Source organism: Procambarus clarkii, chromosome 82, assembly GCF_040958095.1.
Source record: "Procambarus clarkii isolate CNS0578487 chromosome 82, FALCON_Pclarkii_2.0, whole genome shotgun sequence".
Lineage (NCBI taxonomy): Eukaryota > Metazoa > Arthropoda > Malacostraca > Decapoda > Cambaridae > Procambarus > Procambarus clarkii.
The window spans coordinates 4,906,161-4,924,439 of record NC_091231.1 but is presented as its reverse complement, the minus strand read 5'-3'; the positions used below and the strand labels follow the sequence as shown (position 1 = coordinate 4,924,439).

General features: G+C 38.0%; 1 protein-coding gene across 45 annotated transcripts in view; it reads right to left on the bottom strand.

Annotated features, from left to right (window-relative positions):
- LOC123764388 (longitudinals lacking protein, isoforms H/M/V) overlaps positions 1–18,279 on the bottom strand; it is a 130,566-nt gene that overhangs the window by 74,910 nt on the left and 37,377 nt on the right. Inside the window, exons 5-6 of one of the 45 annotated variants that reach the window (XM_069315928.1) lie at positions 17,656–18,039; positions 16,561–17,554 (exon numbers count right to left, since the gene is read on the bottom strand). The exons of 37 other annotated variants lie outside the window; for them this stretch is intronic. In XM_069315928.1, coding sequence (XP_069172029.1) covers positions 17,665–18,039 — 375 coding nt within the window. In that variant the 3' untranslated portion in view covers positions 16,561–17,554; positions 17,656–17,664. 7 more of the 45 variants (XM_045752127.2, XR_006773555.2, XM_069315943.1 and 4 more) reach the window with 7 other exon arrangements.

The following is an 18,279-nucleotide window of genomic DNA, read 5'->3' as shown; positions in this document are numbered from 1 at the left end:
GACTAACACAGATTGGCTGTGGTTTCCAGACTTCCCAGAAATATCCTCCACCCCTACAGGCATGTGTAGATGGCCAGTACACAGTATTAATATGGTTCAGATTCTAGGCTGGCCTTGAAGGCAAACTGCCCTCCATGACTGGCTGACTGCCATGACTGACTGACTGCCCTGTTTGACTGACTGCCCTGACATATATACAAGAAGGTACATTGGGTTTGTGGGAGAACATAACATTGGTGTTCTGTAAACATCAGACTCATGTTGTTTACACACTGTGACTGGTTGCTGTCACAGCTGTGAATGCTGACTTTGACTGTTTACGACTGACTAACTTATGACTGATTGTGACTAGACCATGGCTACCACTGACAGGTTGTGACTGTGATTAGCTCTGACTACATGCTGCATAACAGAAGCAGTGAAATCTGTGAAGGGAAAATGTAACCACTGGCCTAGCGAGGGCAAAGTTGTCACAAACATAATAGTGGCCTCCAGTTTAATGCACATCAGACCCTCTAAACTCAATACCGTATTCTGGATTTAACAGCCAATGACTCTAAATATGGTGCCAGTTAGCGACCTAAAAATCGGGCGTAAGAACCAGCAGAATGAGGTAAATAAGAGATCCATAAATAACAATTTGCAAGCAATTCTGCAATGCTGATTCTAAAGTATTGACTCCCCCCACCCTTCCAAGATACTGCTGACTGCTATCAGGTCTAAACATTTGAGGTTCCATTTGTGCTGGATACTTGGATGTTGGTAAGCCTTTGCTTCATGCCTAGCAATTGTTTCCTCTGACTTACAAATAGTAGATTAGAGACCATGATGGCCATCTTGGTCTGCTGATTCATTTTGCAGTTGCTGATTCATTGTGGCAGTTACATCTATGCATAGTCAGAAAGGGCCACAAAGTTGAAAGGCACCACAGTAACTCTTTCAATGAACTTGGTTTCATGAACACCAATACAAGAAATTAAATGTTCTGGTAGGAAAAGTATGCTGGCAATGTAATCTGCATTGTCTTGTGGGTACCTATACCACTTACACTAACTGCAAGTGTTGCTTGGTCCATTGGCAATCTTCAAGGGAGGGAGAGAAGGCGTGCATCATAGGAAATACAAGTCAGGAAATACACCTTGTCAGGAGGTATAAAGCGTCATGGTAATTCCAGATATCTACTCTTTATATTGTCCTCCTCATTTTTTTTAGTATTGCAGCATGTGGCATTCAAACCCAAAGGTGCCCCCTAGCAGAACGTTGTAGATGAGTGTTTACCAGAATATCTTAATTAAATCAGATCTTTACTGCATCTTAAGATTTCAACAGCTGTAGAGCCTTACAGCTGGTGCAGAGACTGTGCATTTGCTGGAGTGTATGGTCACCTCTGCTTGAGGCCTTCTTTAACAGCTTTGCTGAAGAGAAAAGCAGGTGAACAACTGTAGTTTCCTTCATGCTCATCAGACAACAGAGTCAACTCTATGTTGTATATAGTTGAAACGAATTGGAATGGCTTCCAATACCATATCTCTCTCTTTTTTTTACCAGGTTGAAAGCTTCTTTGAAATTTAGTTTTATTAATTCTTAATTTTGGAAAGGCCATTTGGTATGAATGCTACATACATATTCCAGCCAGGGAGTTGTACACTAACTTTGTGATCTTCGACAGTAAGAGCCAGGCAGCTCTTACTGTCCCGATAACTGGCCTTGCCTCCATTTTTCATCCCATGTATCCTCCTGCGGAGGCTGGCTGAAAAACACATTTGTTGTGCAACTTTACTCTCTCGAAGGAATAAATCCTAGAATTGGTATATTTGTCCTGAGAAGGTTCCAACACAGCTCTGGGAAAGTGCTTCTCTCTGTGTATCAGCTGTGGTAGCATTTTTGGGTGCAACTGTGTATTTAGTATGTAACAATTATACTGACTGCCCCCCTACCATGTTCTCCAATTATTATGCTCAACAACTATGTTAACAATATCAACTTGTTAAATTATGAACCGAGATATGTGAATTTGAAAATGGGGTGGGCTTGCAAACCCCCAAACTAGGGGAGGGGAGCATACCTTTGAACGAAGTCAGAATGATCTGTTATTTGGATCTCCAGGTTTCGGAATAAAGATAAACACCAACTTAAAGGAAAATTGGAAGAGGTATGGTGTAGTGCACTGTATGATCTGTCATGGAATGAGCAAGAGATTTGAAATTCAGAGGGTTGGAATATACAGAGTAATCACACTAATGTGCCGTATCAATGAGAAAATCACGACAGTAAAAGTATTGCAACCTGGAGTTCTACTGAAAAAACAAGGGTTTCATGAGGCTTCCACTGAAGATGAATAGGGATTTTCCCCCCACAATCCCCCCATGCATTCTGACTGTCATGTAGGAATGTTCTACCTCTGTCGCTCCTCTTTCAACAGACAGTAATCACACTATCATGATGTATCAACGAGAAAATACACAACCATGTCGTGGCCTGATTGTCTGGGGCATGTGCGTGGGAATACCCACCGCACAGGTTCAAATCTCCTTATCACGGTTCTTACGGATTTTCTCAGGGTTGGAATCTAGTTACCATGATTATAATTATTGCTATTTACTTACTATGTCAGTGTTTACAAACCCCAAGATCACAAGAAGCATTGTTATGCATATCAGAATGTTAGTATTTTATAGTATGTATCAGAATATAGGCATCAGCAAATAAAGAAATATCAGAATACCATCTGAAAATATTGATATACGTACATTGTGTTTCCAATTTTTCAGAATAAGGAAACTGGTCACAACCATTCAGCACATGCAATATTAATTAAATCCATTGCTTTTCTATGAAACAATGGTTTTACCTACATTCATATATCACCTTACCAATACAAAGGGATAAAAAAAATAACTATGCTAACTTGGATAAAGATTTGTTCAAGTACTTTAGTTAGGTGAGCAGTACACTGTTGGAATAGCTTCGGAAGCTTGTAAATTTAGGTGGCCTGAACAAACTTTGGTCAGCATATGCTTCAACACTACTAATGAATCGGTGTTTATATGTTATAAACAAATAAACGTTTACATATATGCTATATCTGACAATTATTTTGCTGACAGTACAAAATATCATCATCTATTTATAGCAAAGCTATAAATAGCTGTAATTATATTATAATATTAGCTTTTTCTAATTATAATTAGAAAGAATTACTAACACTTTCATGTTCCATTGCTGCAATTTAGCATCGTCAAAACTTCGACAGTACTGTAAATGTTTTGATGATTCTAAATCACAGCATCCTATTGCTACTCATACACATTAGAATATTCATCGCTGGAATGAATAATCTATAATAAATATAATTTTGATTTTGTATCGATTCTCTAGAGAATTTATGGGCAAACATTTTGACACAAAATATTTAGTTATAACCCAAGAAATAACCAAGAAAATGTAAAATGATTGCAAACATTTTAACACTTTCGTACCATGATGGTTCATATATGCGGCATAAAACCTTTAAAATTTGTAAAAATTAAATTTATTGTTTGAATAATATGAGACTTGTTTTAAAATGCACGTCAACATCTCCCCTCCACCTAAAAAAACATCTGTTGAGCAACTTTAGGAAATCTTTTCCTGGAGCAAGTGGAGGGACTCTACCTAATGTTGAACCCATGCTCTACAACATTTGGGTAGTAAGTGCAGATATGTTTATTTGCTTTTTTATACATATGATATTGTGGTACAAACACTTATAAAGGAAGCAACACAAAAACGAATGATATGGTATAAAAAATATGTCGGGAATGAATAATGACTTAATTAACAATGACGAAAAGCCAGTTTTTTGACACAACGGTGTACAGTACCAGTACTTTATCTTATGATATTGATAGCCATGTACTTATATTTGATCTTATATGCAAATAGAGTCTATTTGCATATAGTCTAGAGAGTTTAGAGTCTATTGCAAACAATTTGATAACAAACTGAACGACAGCACGAAATTCCAGGTGAGAAAGCTGAAAAAGAGTATAAACATTGAAGTGTGGTGGTGGGGCTCACGGGCAACGCTCTGCCTACCTTGCGGTGTGTGGCGGGCCACCCACTAGGCCAGCAAAGGTATCCTCTAACTTGTACATAAGCTTTATCGCTGATTCACTGTGTGCACTAGGTTTACATTCTACAGCGTGTGAACAGAACCAAAATCTATTATAAATATTTGGTTTTGCGTTTGGATCTATTTTCTAAAGTCATTTGCAAACATTTGGACACCAAATTTATTAAACCAACAAATGCGTTAGAAAATGGTAAATGATTCTAAAAAACAATTGCATCGCTGAATGGCCCACAAGCCATCTGGGGATTTCAGAATGTTTACCGTCCAGAACACGCAGTGTGTCTGGAGCACAAAAGTGTTACGTTTTTCAAGTCTAGACAAGCTAATAACTGAACATCCATAGAAGTATAATAACCATATTTACATTTGTATTTGTTACCAGGTAGTAACCTACATCAACCTTAGGGAGCAAATCAATCCTAAATCAATCACAATCATACCTAACAGCCTGAGTGGGGCCTGACAGCTGGGTGGACAGCGCGTCAGATTCGTAGTTCTGAGGTTCCGGGTTCAATCCCCAGTGGAGGCAGAGACAAATGGGCAAAATGTTTCTTTCACCCTGATGCCCCTGTTACCTAGCAGTAAATAGGTACCTGGAAGTTAGACAGCTGCTACGGGCTGCTTCCTGGGGGGGTGTATAACAAAAAGGAGACCTGGTCAAGGACCAGCCCGTGAGGACGCTAAGCCCTGAAATCATCTCAAGATAACCTCAAGATAACCTATAATAACTGCATTACCCCATGAATCAATGTTTGACAATAACTACACGGATTAACAATAAATTTATCAAAGGCAGTTAAATTAGTAAATAAAGATAGGGCAAAGTTGCCATTATCCAGACACCAGAGAAAAACAAAACTACTGCCTGTACTAATGCATAAAACAAAACTGCAATAATGCCAGGATGTTCTCCAATAGCATATTGAACTGTAAAAGCTATCTAATATGCTGCATTATCTTTAAATATTATAATAATCAGTTTTCATGAGTGTCATGTCTTAGACAGAAATATTAGAAAATACTGTGTGCCCATCACTCTATGGAATTTGTGCATTGGTGAAACAGTTCATGCTCAGTGCAAATTGTCCAGTGGATGTTACAAATTTCCTCTCTGTGAGGAATGTTTACCTAAGCTGCCACCAAGCTAACAGGTGGGAACATGACCATATTAGCATCCAACCAAATTTAAATGTAAACTACAGCACAGTGAATGAAATCCTTATTTCTAAATCAATGAAATATAATTTCAAAAATATAATCAAATGAAATTAAAAGGAGACAAGTGACTATTATTGAACCACATGTCAGGGTCTCATCCATGCCCAAAGGAATTTTTTGGATCTAAATTTATTCATACAGTACTAGTAAAATATTTTAGCATATATTATTCGGGAGCAGAATAACTCCAAAAACACCCTCCAGGTAATAACAGCTCAAAACCTGTACACAGAATTATGAAAACAGTTATGAAAATGTGCCCCAAGCCACATTTATTCTACACATTTTTTTTTTTTAATATTGCTGCTTGCCTGATAAATGCATGTTTATGTATTTGTTAAATTTCATATTATCTAAGCCGTATTTGCCTTCTTTTTGTTAACAAGATCTCTTACAGCAGCAATCATGTAGCTGAGGATGGTGATAAAAGTAGAAATATATTTCCAAAGATTAAATAACTCATGTGATACATGGGGAAATTTAAAACCCAACAACTCTATTGCCTCTGGCCAACCCACCACCACCTTACTATTCATCATTTGCTTCAAAAATTCTTTATAGTAATGTTTAATCCACCCTCCTCCCCACCCCAATAATAATTGAAAATAATTGAATATACAGTATGTACGTATAAAATTCTGGCACAAAACCCTTTACCACATGCTAGTCAATATGAAGAATGAATTGCGTGATTATTATTAAGACCTGCTGACATGAAGATCTTGATCCAACCATTCCTCTCAACCAATAGGTTGTGCTTCGTACATTATGGTTACCAACATGCCAAATGCAACCTAATGTACTATGAAAAGTAACGGGTCACAAATATTTACTTTTTTTCTATGAATCAACTCAATAGTTTTTGTTTTCTAATGTTGGACTGAATTGTTTACTTCCATTTTTTTTTTTTTTGGTATCATCAAATGTGGAGCCGGTCGGCCGAGCGGACAGCACGCTGGACTTGTGATCCTGTGGTCCCGGGTTCGATCCCGGGCGCTAGCGAGAAACAATGGGCAGAGTTTCTTTCACCTTATGCCCCTGTTACCTAGCAGTAAAATAGGTACCTGGGTGTTAGTCAGCTGTCACGGGCTGCTTCCTAGGGGTGGAGGCCTGGGTGGATCAGTTCCATGTGAGCTACCATATATGGCACATACGCCTCTGGCTCCTAACCCCTGTCTGATGCAGTGTTGAAAGACTGCTCTGTCAGAGAAATTCAGACCTTATTGTTTGAAGAACATTAGGGTCATGATATTGATGAAGCTAGGCACAAAAAGGACCCAACACAAGGATACAGCACCGATGAGGACGATACAGCGAGCGTATCCAGTAGCAGCTCAGTGTTCCCCCATGCCCACCCTTGTTATCTCCAATTTATATAGATACACCCACTTTCCCATATACAGGTGAAGATATAAGTAATACCAGGAAAGAATTTTGTCATTAAGCTTATCTTAGATCTTTCCAAGAATACCTAGATTCTTTCAATCCTATCCTACAAAGAGATCTTTTAAAAATTGACAATCTCTTCCAGATTTCCCGAATCTCTTCCAGAATACCTGAACCTTACAAAGTGATCTTTTCAAGACTACCTTACAAATTTATCTTTTTACCTCACCTTAGTTTACCAGAGCCGCCCGCTTAATGACGATCATGCTTGTAAAGAATCAGTTTTTTTTTTTGTTGTTTTTTCAACATAAAAAGTAATTATTATATATCATGCCATGGGTCCCAAGAAAGTAAGTGGTAAGGTTCAACCTAAGAAAACATGTGAGGATGACCATAGAGGAAAAACAAGAGATCTTTCATAGTGAATGAATGTGATGTCTCACTACAGACAAAAATGTTAAAACGTGAAAAACAAAGTGTCTTTAGAAAGATTCTAAGTAAGACACGCAAGCGGTGAGCGACAACCAGGTATGCAGGCAAAACGTAGGAGTGTGTACCCCAGAAAAGTCATCACTGCCTGATGTTATAATGGAAGGGGACTCCACTTCCAAACAGTTAACACTTCTCTTCCTTCCCCCCTCCTCACAATCTTCTATACACCAACAAGTCCTTAATGAAGGTAAGATATACATACTGTATTGTAGCTAGCAAAAAAAAATTTGGCATTTGGTATATAATGCATTTAGAAGTTAATATTTTTGGGGGTGTGGGACAGATCAATTAAATATATTATTTCTTATGGGAAAATTTGTTTCCAGTTACAAATTTTCGTGTTACGACCTGTCTCTGGGAACGGATTAAATTCGTAAGTGGGAGCTACCATTGTATTACACCAATGAACATTTGTTGTGGACATTACTGACACATGTATCACAGTTCCACGGAACATTATGAACATTTTGCTGTATTGAAAAAGACACAAATGTCCATCATATACAGGTTGTATGATGTATATATTATGTACATATACTCGGGTTATATATTATGTATATATACTCGGGTTATATATTATATATATATACTCGAGTTATATATTATATATATATATTGGGTTATATATTATATATATATATACTCAGGTTATATAATTATATATGCACTCGAGTTACTAATGTCCCTGTTTACGAACTTTTCGGGCTACGAGCCCAATTTGCTCGGAAAATTTGAATCGGGATACGAACTTTGCATCGGGATATGAGTTTGATACGTGTACAACCGACCTAGCTCGTGGTGGCACGGCGATCTCGACACAGTTTAACAGTGCCTCGCGCCCAGTGACTATCCCGCCTGAAATCTTCACAAGAATTTACAGTTTTTTGTCAGAATTTTGGCCATGTCTGCATAAAAATTGTTATTATATATCTCGCCATGGATCCAAAGAAAGCCAGAGGTAAGGTTCAAGGCAACAAATCGCATATGAGAATGACAATAGAGGAAAAACAAGAGATCATTCGTAAGCATGAAAATGGAACTTGTTGAACTAGCCAGATAGTACAACAAATCCATATCAACAATATGCACTGTACTTGCCAAGAAAAGGGACATTATGAGTGCTAAAGTGGCAAAATGCGCATTAACAATCACGAAACAAAGACCACAAATACTTGAGGATATGGAAAAGTCAATTAATTTGGATACACAACAAGGAGATAGCGGGTGATAGTGTTTCAGAGGTCAATCATTTGTGAGAAAGCCAGGGCCAGAAGATCTTGTAAAGAAAACCCCTGGAACGAGTGCAGATACTAAAGGCAAGCAGGGAATGGTTTGACAAATTTAGAAAAAGTGGTATTCATAGTGTTGTGAGGCACGGGGAGGCTGCTAGCTCAGACAAACCAGCGGCTGAAAGATTTATTGACGAATTTAAAGAGCTTTTAGAGATTGAGGGATACCTACTGCAACAAGTGTTTAGTTGTGATGAGAAAGGACTGTTCTGGAAAAGATTGCCTAAGAGGACATACATTACCCAAGAGGAGAAATCATTGTCCGGACACAAGCCTATGAAAGATAGATTTATGCTTGTGTTGTGTGGAAATGCGAGTGGCGATTTGAAAATTAAACGCTTGCTTGTGTATCATTCTGAAAATCCAAGGGTTTTCAAAAAGAATGGTGCAAAAAAAAAAAATGTGTGTGATGTTGAGGGCTAATAATAAGACATGGGTGACTATGCTTTTTTATTTAGGGAGTGGGTGAATGATGTGGTGTGCCCTGCCAAACAAAAATATCTGCAGGAGAAAAGTTTGCCACTCACGGCCCTGTTTCTCCTCGAAAATGCTCCTGCTCATCCTCCAGGCTTGGAAGATGCACTGTTGAACAGATATAATTTTCTCACAATAAAGTTCCTTCCTCCTAACACCACTCCTCTAATTCAGCCTATGGACCAGAAAATCATAGCGAATTTTAAAAAACTTTATGAAAGGGCACTACTTCGGAAATGTTTTGAAGTGACTGAAGCCACAAACCTCACCCTCAAAGAGTTCTGGAAACACCATTTTAACATTTTAGTGCTTTAAAACTCGTTGACAAAGCCTGGCAAGAAGTGACTCAAAGAACCTTGATCTCTGGCTGGAAAAAATTGTGGCCTGAATGTGTGACAGAACTAGACTTTGAGGGGTTTGAGCCTGTAAATGATGCGCCTATTGTTGTGGAAATTGTTACACTGGGCAAGAAAATGGGCTTGGAATTGGATGGTGCTGATGTGGAGGAGTTGGTGGAAGAACACAATGAAGAACTGACCACCTAAGAACTCCAAGCATTTGAAAAGGAGCAGCAACAAGAGGCACCTGGAGATATTTCTTTAGAGGAGGATGAGGCAGAAGATAAGTCCCTTCCTCAACAATTAGGAAGTGGTGTCATATGTGGGAAGAAATGCAAACTTTTATTGAAACAACTCACCCAGAGAAAGCTGTAGTAGGCCATTGCATTAATCTTTTCAATGACAATGTGATGCCTCACTACACACAAATGTTGCGAAGGGAAAAACAATCTTCAATGGATCGTTTTGTTGTGAGAAAATCAAGCAGTGAGCCACAACCAGGACATAGTGGTATGCAGGTAAAACGTGCCAGAGTGCACTCAAGAAAATTCTTTACTGAATGATGTTAAAATGGAAGGGACCTCTCCTCCTCCTCCCTCCTCACCATCTTCCATATATACGCCAACAGGAGTCATCAGCAGGGGCTAAGTAATAACTTGAACATACTTTTGTAGTGTAGATTTGGGTGAATTAGGTATAAAAAACTTACTTTGAAGTGAAGTTTTTTTTGGAGTCAGGAATAGATTAATTCATTTCCCATTATTTCTTACGGGGAAATTAGCTTTGGTTTACGAACCGTCTCCAGGAACGAATTAAATTCTTAAACCGAGGTACCCCTGTACCATTAAAAATACAAATTATAAAGCATTGAAATTACATAGACAAAATAAATGTTAATATATTGGTGACAACTCGCAAGGCTTGAATGTCCGCCTCTGGAGCTTCACGCACGGGCAAACAGCCCGTGATGATCACACACCACTGTGTCCACGTCCCCACAGCCAGGTTTTTTTTTTTTTTTTTTTTTTTTTTTACTTGTACATGTTTAGGAAAAGAAATTTAACATTTTATGTGGATTTTTTTTTTTCAAACACCTGATTTTCGGCGCAGTCAGAATTTCACAATAAATGCGGTGCATCACAGTAGTTAAGGGTTAAGCTTATTTTTTCCTGTAATGTTGCCCGTGTTCTCAAAGTCAGTCCTCTTTTTGATCTTCCACAAAGGAATATGTTACAGTAAATGCATCTTTGTAAGGTTCAGCAGTCAATTATTATATTCCTTGTATGAAAGTTTTGTACTAATAGACCCCCTAATCAATTCTCTTGAGGTTGGAACAATGTATTGAACAGTCCATCTCTTTCATAAATAGTTTTCGGTGTATTGTATGTATTTATGTTGGTTTAACTTGTATTTAACTTGGATGAGACTGTGGTCTGGGTATGTAGTATCAGAGATTTTAGTCTGTTTATTTTTATTGTTCATGAAAATTAAATCTAAAATTATTTTATTTTCATTCCTACTGTTCTCTATTATCTGCTGGTTGATAAAAAAATTATTAACAAGATCTAAGTAGTTCTCAGATCTGTGACTGATTATTTCCAGGTTGATGTCCTCTTTATTATCCTTTTTAATCTGGGTAGACTTATGTCTCCAAGTAAGATATTTGGCACTGTGTTTTCTAGACTATTGAGGAAATTTAATTATATTAGATCTGTTCTGTGAATTCATCGCTTCACAGCGATGAATTCACAATGTTATGGCAAAAAAAAAATAACATTGCCATAGACCAATTTCTTAATCACTATCTGAAGAACAAGACAATCAGGAACTATGAGGTCAAGAGTTGCAGGGTCAAGTAAGGTGTAAGAAGGTAAAGTGAATGTGGCTTGCAGGCAGACATGCCGGATACAGTAGTCTTATTCTATAAAGTAAATTATATAGGTTTTAGGCCTTTAAGGCATACCTTGCTAACCCTTTCATTGCATTATAAAAAATATTTTTAAAGTAATAAGGTTTGGCAAAAAGTATTGAAACTATAGTTTCTACATCCTGTTAAATTGGTCCAGATATTTTCCTTTCAGAAAAAGTTTGGGCTGGGCAGCTTTGCCACATGACCTTGATAAAGGAAAGTACAATGAATTGGGTTTCGTTTTAGCATGGTGTAAATACATTTTTCTACATGCCAAAACAATAAGATATAAGAGGTGATATGATCACCACTTACAAAATAATAACAAATAATGAAACAAGTGTGGTGGTGGTAGAGGCCAAAACCACCAGTAGGTACAAAGTGTTACATGCCACAAGTACCGAGAAGATGGGAAAACACAAGCGTAACTCTCGTCCTGTAACTTAGATAATTACTCAAGTTTATATATCTATCTATCTATCCCTTATATACAACATTTAAGTATGGGAAGAAAAGTGGAGGGCACATTGAATATATATTTAGAAATAGGGGCAAATTAAAAATATTTAGAAATGTTTGTGGATTAAAAATTTCTAGAAATGCGTAGAGTTCCAAGTCAATAAACCACAAAGTTAAGACCACTACAAGGCTGGGTGGAAACCATTTCTGAGGTGTAAATGTATTTTGAATATTATGAATACAATTCATAAACAAGCACTATATACAGTGCACAGTTAACCATTCTTTATTCACTTTGATGATGTACAGGTACAGTACATGAAGAGTGGACAGAGTTTTTTCAGGGGGAACCCCCAGAGACCATGGTCAACCATACCATTACTCTAGATAATACTACTAGATAATTGCTCTACTGGTGTATATGTTCTCTGCTTTGCAAATTACTTAACAAGAAAGTATGAAAGTTGCTTATTTTGCTTTTACAGGTAAATAGACTGATCATGTGCACATTTCCATCTTTGTTATTTACATTAAAAATAAATGAATGCAGAAATGTTCATAAACATTTCAATAATCAGTGCCATCACACAATCAATACACCTGTGTTTTCCATTCATATTTGAGAGCATTTATTTGCAGTTTGATACCATACTTATAGGTAAAACAAAAATTAACATGATTGGGTAGAGGGTCCCGAGAGTCAAGAATGGTTGAGTTAAGCTATGGACAACTATTACTGGATTACAGTGGACTTGTTTATCTTTTTATGTATTGCATTGTGAATCATACATTACATGAAGAGAGGTGTTTTTAAATCTTATTTAGGATTGGACTGTCATAATTTTCTCTCAGCTGAAGTCTCCTCACATGAACGGGAAATGTGGCACTAACAATGAAAACATTTATGTATCACACCATTAAATTAAAAATTAATGTGCTCGACATTAAATATACTTAAAAAAAAAATCCTGCATATGAACATGTCACTTAATGGTCAGAGTTGCCTAACAAACCAAAATTTTTTTAAATATTAATTATAGAACTTATCAAATATTTTATTGAATAATGAAGATTCTTCCAATATGCATGACCAGAATTTGTTCCTTTAAATTAAAACTTACAAAAATTACCTAACCTAAATATTCCAATTATTTCTCAACACTGCCTAACAGGTAAAACTGTAAAACTATGGTTAAGTTATAAATTCACGTTGTCAATATAATATGTTAATATTACTGGGGTGAACCAACTTCAGTATATACAGTACAGTACTTGGGAATATGTATTATCGGCTTGGCTGAGAACAGACCTCACTAAGTTCAAGTAGTGTTGGTCCAGCTGTTTAATACAGATACATACATACACACTCATCCAGTAACTACACTTAGGTAATTACATGCACATTGTACACACATTTGAGGGGGTCTCATACCTGGAGAGGGTTTTGGGAGATCATCTACTCCATGAGCCTGGTCCCAATTCTTGAAAAAATCTAATGATCCCTTCAAATGTTAACATTAATCAACGAACTTTTTCACAACTAGTATTTACTAAGGCTTTTACTGAATCTTATCTAACCTAAGGGGTCTTTTACCTGCAATTTGTTGTTTATGAATTTATAGAAGAGGCCTGGTTCTGTCCCTTTTTTTTTTAATTTCTTTCTCCCTCTATCCTCACTGCCGTGTAGTTGTTTCTCGCATCTTTGTATCGCTGGTATGATTGGGGGTTTGGCCTCTTCCTATATTGATTCCATTTTTGTGTCTTTTGGTCTCTGGCCATCTTCCAATTTCTGTTAAACCAATCCTGTTTCCTAATTCTACACTTCTGCTTTGGAATAAAAAAAAATTTGTGCAGGTTATCTTGAGATCTTTATCTTTATCATATTGAGCCTTATCATATACTTCCTTGCCTAGCAACAAGTCTGTCAAATTATACTGATTAAAAAAATTCTAAGGTCCCCCATAATGTCCTCTCCTGAAATCAGGTTTTTCAACTGCTTCTACCTCCTTATTTCCTTCCAGATTATAATGCATGGCATACTTTATTCCCAAACAGACATGATCACTTTTATCCAAGGGAGGAAGGTACTGAATGTCAAATAGCTCTTCCTCTTTCCTAGTAAATATCAAATCCAGCACGAAGAGAAAATCCTTGTAACTTGTTTAACATATTGATACAAGAATGTTTCCAGGATGAGGTGAACTTATGCAAATGTTAACTTCCTTTAACACTTTCCATTTACATTCCAACTAAGCAACTAATTATATAATCAGTTAATAAATTTTGCTAAATATTGTCTTGACATATTAAGAAAAAAAAAAGTTTTAGCTCATAATATGAACTTTTAAAAACTACCGATTCTTGTTTTGTCTTCAATTTATAGCACAAATGCTTGTAAACAGACGTCATATTTCTTGTTCAGCACTGTAGTTTAAATTTTAAAGTACCAAAATTAGTTGAAAATTGAAAACCACACCCTCTTACAAGTAATGCATTCCTTGAGACAGGTGTCAAGGGAAGGGAACTATCAGGAGAGCGTGCCAAGCCATTGCAACTATGTAGCCGAGACAGGTGTCAATGAAATGGGTAATCACTATTGACCCATTATGTTATCAATTTTGGATTTCAGAAAAAAACTTTTTTCTCTGGATAATGCAGACACTTTTGTTCATTATTCTGAACACTTGCTTCAATTATTTTCAAGATAATGGATAGTATTATATTACTCAATTTTCTGATTTGAGACCAAATGGGGAATTAATATAAATTTTCACTATCCTCATTCAGCAAATGATAAATAGGCCTTACATCTTATTTTTGCAATTTTCACAAGCTTTTCCTTCACATCTCAAATTCATAATATAGAACAAATGGTAATTTCAACAAGCAAATGGTCAAAATAAAGACTTTCTTGATTTAAAATGTGTAATTATATACAAAGAATACATTTACATTTGTACAATGCACCAAGAAAACATTACAAATATTAGGTGCTTAATTTTACTAATACAAAGAGAAAAAAATACTGTACATAGTAACCCAACTGCTAACATAAGACAAAACTAAAAAAAAAAAAAAAAAAAAAAATCACAAAGGATACCTTACATCACTCTGCTTTCCCCACACTACCCAAGTGCACAGCAGTGATGTGAACCTTCAAGTTACTCTTACGATTGGATTTGTGGGGACAGTAGGGGCAGAGAAACGGTTTTTCACCTCTATGAATGGTCATGTGCTGCTTCAAGTTGCGCTTTCGGTAATCTCCATGGAAAGCTTTCCCACATAACGGGCACTGAAGGAAGGCGTCCCAATGAACCTCCCTCTCACAGCCCTGCAAAGCACAACATGCCAGCTTAGTTGTCTTGGAAATCTTGTGGACGAGAATCAACAAGTCTCTGAGTGCATCCCTAGAGGAATGATTTAAAAGATCCTTATAATTTCTCATACTTTCAAGCGGCATAGTTGTTATCTTCAAAGCCTGATGGATGGCTTATCCAACTGATAACAGCAGAGTCATCATTCCCTTGAACATTTACTTCATTCCATTTGTCTCTACCATGGCGGGTAATTACATGACCCTTTAAATTAACTTTCTGAGTAGCTCGGTGTGGGCAGTAGGGACAGGCGTAAGGCTTTTCTCCAGTGTGAGTACGCATGTGCCGTGCCAAGTTGAACTGACGATTCTTGCCTCCAAACGCTCTGCCACATACAGGACAAAGTTTTGCCGGCGATGGCGACTGTCGTGTTGCCAGTGAGTGGGCGGAGGGATGATGGTGCCCCAGGCCTGAGGTCTCTCTGAAGGTTGAGGACTTCCCCTGCAAAACACAACACCCTCACTAAGACTACCCCCTTCTCTTCAAACCAACACCCAATAATCATTGGAAAGATTTTATTTACAAATCTGATCCAATTGCTGACTTACAAATGCATACCTCACAAAAGACAAAATCGAATCCAAAACAAAATAAAATCAGAACTATTACATTAAAGGCATTCTTGAAAGTACTAATCTTCATGCCAGGCAGATATATGCTTCCTAAGTTGATTGTTTTGGTTAGCCCGGTATGAACAGTGAGGACAGGCATATGGCTTTTCTCCTGTGTGGATTCGCATGTGCCTTCTGAAGTTTGACTTGTCTCCAAAAAATTTGCCACACAAAGGACACTGTTTTGATGATGCCTGTGGCAGTGTTGAGAGATGATGCTGCCCCAGGCCTGAGGACACTCTTATGGTAGAACACTTTCCCTGCAAAACAAATCACCCTCACTGAGACTACCTCCTCTCTTTATAACATCTATTATTGACATAATGCAGACTTAAGACTATTTCCCTTACCCCATTCTACTAACATTAGGGCAGAGAAACAGTAAAATTCACAACAGAAACACTCCACTAGTGGTTATGTTTTGGATGTACCAGCAGGGAAAGGCCATTCTTCATGCCGAGCATGTATGTGTGTCCACAAGTTGTTTTTCTGATTAGCCCGGTAAGGGCAGTAAGGACATGCATAAGGTTTTTCTCCTGTATGAATACGCATGTGCCGTCTGAAGTTGGACCGGTCTCCAAATAATTTCCCACACACTGGACATGGCTTTGCTGGCACCTGCAGCTGTGATTGTGTTGTTGGATGATGCCGTCCAAAGCTTGACGACACTCTTATGGTAGAACACTTCCCCTGCAAAACAAATCACCCTCACTGAGACTACCCCAACTCTTAAACATCTTTATAGTAAAATTTGAAGATTCTTTATTTTCCTTTATACCACACTAAAATGAGCAGAAAATCTGCATGGTACAGCCAAAACAAACACCAATAATTAAGTTTTGGAGGTACCATCAGGCCAATCTTCATGCTGACCATCTATATGGATCTTTAAATTGTTTTTTTGATTAGCCCGATAAGGGCAATAAGGACAGGCATAAGGCTTTTCTCCTGTGTGGATACGCATGTGTCGTCTGAAGTTCGCCACTCCAAATACTTTGCCACATACTGGACACGGCTTAGCAGACGTCTGCAGCGAGTGTGTAGAGGGACGATGCCGTTCTAAGGTTGAGGTCACTCTTAAGGTGGAACACTTTCCCTGCAAAACAAATCACTTACACAGACTCCCTTCTTTTCAAAATATTAATATTGATTCATTGATAAAAGGTGCAATTGCCCACCCTTTCATCTTCTGATAACTTAAGAAAAAAAAGCTAGACCTGCACAATCCATAAATATTCATCATTTACACGGTTTAGAACATTCCTAGAGGAGACAGCCAATCTTCGTGTCGAGCTCGTATATGCATCCGCAAGTTGTTTTTTTGGTTAGCCCGGTGAGAGCAGTATGGACACTGGTAGGGTTTTTCTCCAGTGTGAAGCAGCATATGACGGTCCAACTTCCACCGCCGACTACGCCCATGGAATGCTTTCCCACACACAGGGCAGAGCATAACGTCACCAGGGCTCCCAACATCCCCCTGCAAAATGGCACAATCTCAGTTCCCATGCTTGCATTTCCAAAAAGGTCAACATAAATGAGCAACATTTATCATTTCCAGTTGACCAACTTCTATTGAACCATGTAGCCCTTTATCTTGAACGTTTGAAGTACTTTCCACATTTATTTGGAATGATACCCGGACAGTTACTAGTTTGCCAAATCTGGGTGGGGTACTTGGCTGTTCTGGTAATCTACCAGCATATCACCATGTACACGAAGTATATGCATATCCAGGTTCCCTTTTCTGTTGCTACAATGAGAGCAGAAGGGGCATGAGAATGGTTTGGCTCCTGTATGGATCATCTGATGTTGCTGAAGATTTTGTCGACGGTTGCGCCCAGTGAACATTTTGCCACACACATCACAGGTAAGCGGAGGAGTTCGCCATTCCTGCAATACAACAACATGCATCTTTCACTTGGAAACCCTCCATTCCTGAGTTGCGGATCTAAGACGACTGATAATCAAACAATTCCTATGATAATACATACATATTCAAGTTAGACTTGTGCTTGCTGACTATGGGCTTCAACATGACTTTGGATGTTGTCTGGAGGCTGTGCAGTTGTACCAGCCAGCTGGGATAAAGCTGGATGTTGAGCATGACGACGGAGGAGGTGAGTCTTCAGATGCCACTTGTGAGCTGCACGATGTGGACACAGTGGACAGGGGTATCGACGTTCACCAGTATGTGTTACCAGATGGTGCTCTAGATTCTGCCGACGATTACGACCTTGGAACCGCTTGCCACAGACTGGGCATTCTAGTCCCACTATGGGTGTTGACACAGCAACATCAAAGGACCTATGTAGGCCACCCTGGTCAAGTTGGCCATGGGGGATGACCCTCACCCCAGTCGCCAACTCTCCTGATGCCTGCAAGAAGGCGAAGACATTCACTCAGCTGTGTCCAACTGGACTAAGGTATATTTATCTTACCTTCCATTCAGTGTCAGAATATGCTTTCTCAATAACAAAACAATAACATGTTGTATGAAAATCTATACCTTAACTCATTACTGCATTTTTAATTGGTCAAAGTAACCCATATTACTATCCCCATAATTTATTATTAATCCCAGGTGATGAATCATAATCATCAGCTGTTTTTACTAA